Below are 950 nucleotides of genomic sequence, written 5' to 3'. Positions count from 1 at the left end.
GCGCGCCAGCCCGATCCTGGCCTGCACACAAAAAAATACTGTAAATGCAGAAATGTTCGCGGTGGATTAATGTTCGCGGTTTTCGCGGTGACATCACTGCGAATTTTAAATCCACCCGCGAACCATTTTTCTATAATGGTATTAGACTGCAGTCTACGGTGTTACCGCGACCTTAAATCCACCGCAAAAAGTCTTTTTTTCCGTTACCGCGAAATTAAATCCCCGCGAACTTAAATGCATTTACAGTAATAGACAATGTCAGGTTGTTTGCTTAACAAATCAATCTTTTAAGGATGGCGTCATATGTTTAACCTATCTTTCTGCTTGTTCAAAACAAGTCTTCTTTTGGATGTAGCTCTTAATAGCTGTTTACATTTCCAGAATACTGCATGCCTATATGGCGGGAAAGATCTTCTGCCTTATAATGTACTTGTAGCGATGCATCAACTGGGTGTGTTGTTGCCATTTCCTGAATTCACAAAATGCTTATGACGCATAACACCAAGTGCTCTAATATACACTTCATCTATCTTTGGCCTACCCTTGGATGGAATTGTCCCTCGACCTGTTAAACAGGACATTAGCCATAACGGACAAAAAGAAGGCACTTTTCACATACAAAACAGATATATTTGCAATGATACTGCTCAATGTAAGGCAATCGTATCTCCATGTAAGTTGGTATGTGTCATAGTACAATAATGATATCTTTAGTGACAGCTTGCAGCTTATGTTTTTCACACACCTCTGTGTCATGTTGTTTGTTGGATCCAATGGCACTTCAATGACTGTGGTCCCTTCGATGTCCCTCTCTGTGCAGGGAGTTGTGTTACGGCCAGTCACCTTGCAGGCCTGGTAGAAACCCGTGGGGCTTGATTTTCCCTGTGTCTGTTCCCACAAACACTTGAAGAGTGGCTGACTTGTTGCAGCCTTCAAGCTGTTGAATAAAA

At 42.1% G+C, this 950-nt stretch overlaps 1 protein-coding gene across 1 annotated transcript in view; it reads right to left on the bottom strand.

Annotated features, from left to right (window-relative positions):
* Positions 1 to 950, bottom strand: part of LOC118418168 (nuclear factor of activated T-cells 5-like) — a 17,440-nt gene that overhangs the window by 10,776 nt on the left and 5,714 nt on the right. The window contains 2 exon segments of the mRNA XM_035824004.1: positions 542 to 864; positions 866 to 937. Coding sequence (XP_035679897.1) covers positions 542 to 864; positions 866 to 937 — 395 coding nt within the window.

This window comes from Branchiostoma floridae, chromosome 6 (genome assembly GCF_000003815.2).
Source record: "Branchiostoma floridae strain S238N-H82 chromosome 6, Bfl_VNyyK, whole genome shotgun sequence".
Classification (NCBI taxonomy): domain Eukaryota; kingdom Metazoa; phylum Chordata; class Leptocardii; order Amphioxiformes; family Branchiostomatidae; genus Branchiostoma; species Branchiostoma floridae.
This window is presented reverse-complemented; position numbering and strand designations above follow the sequence as displayed.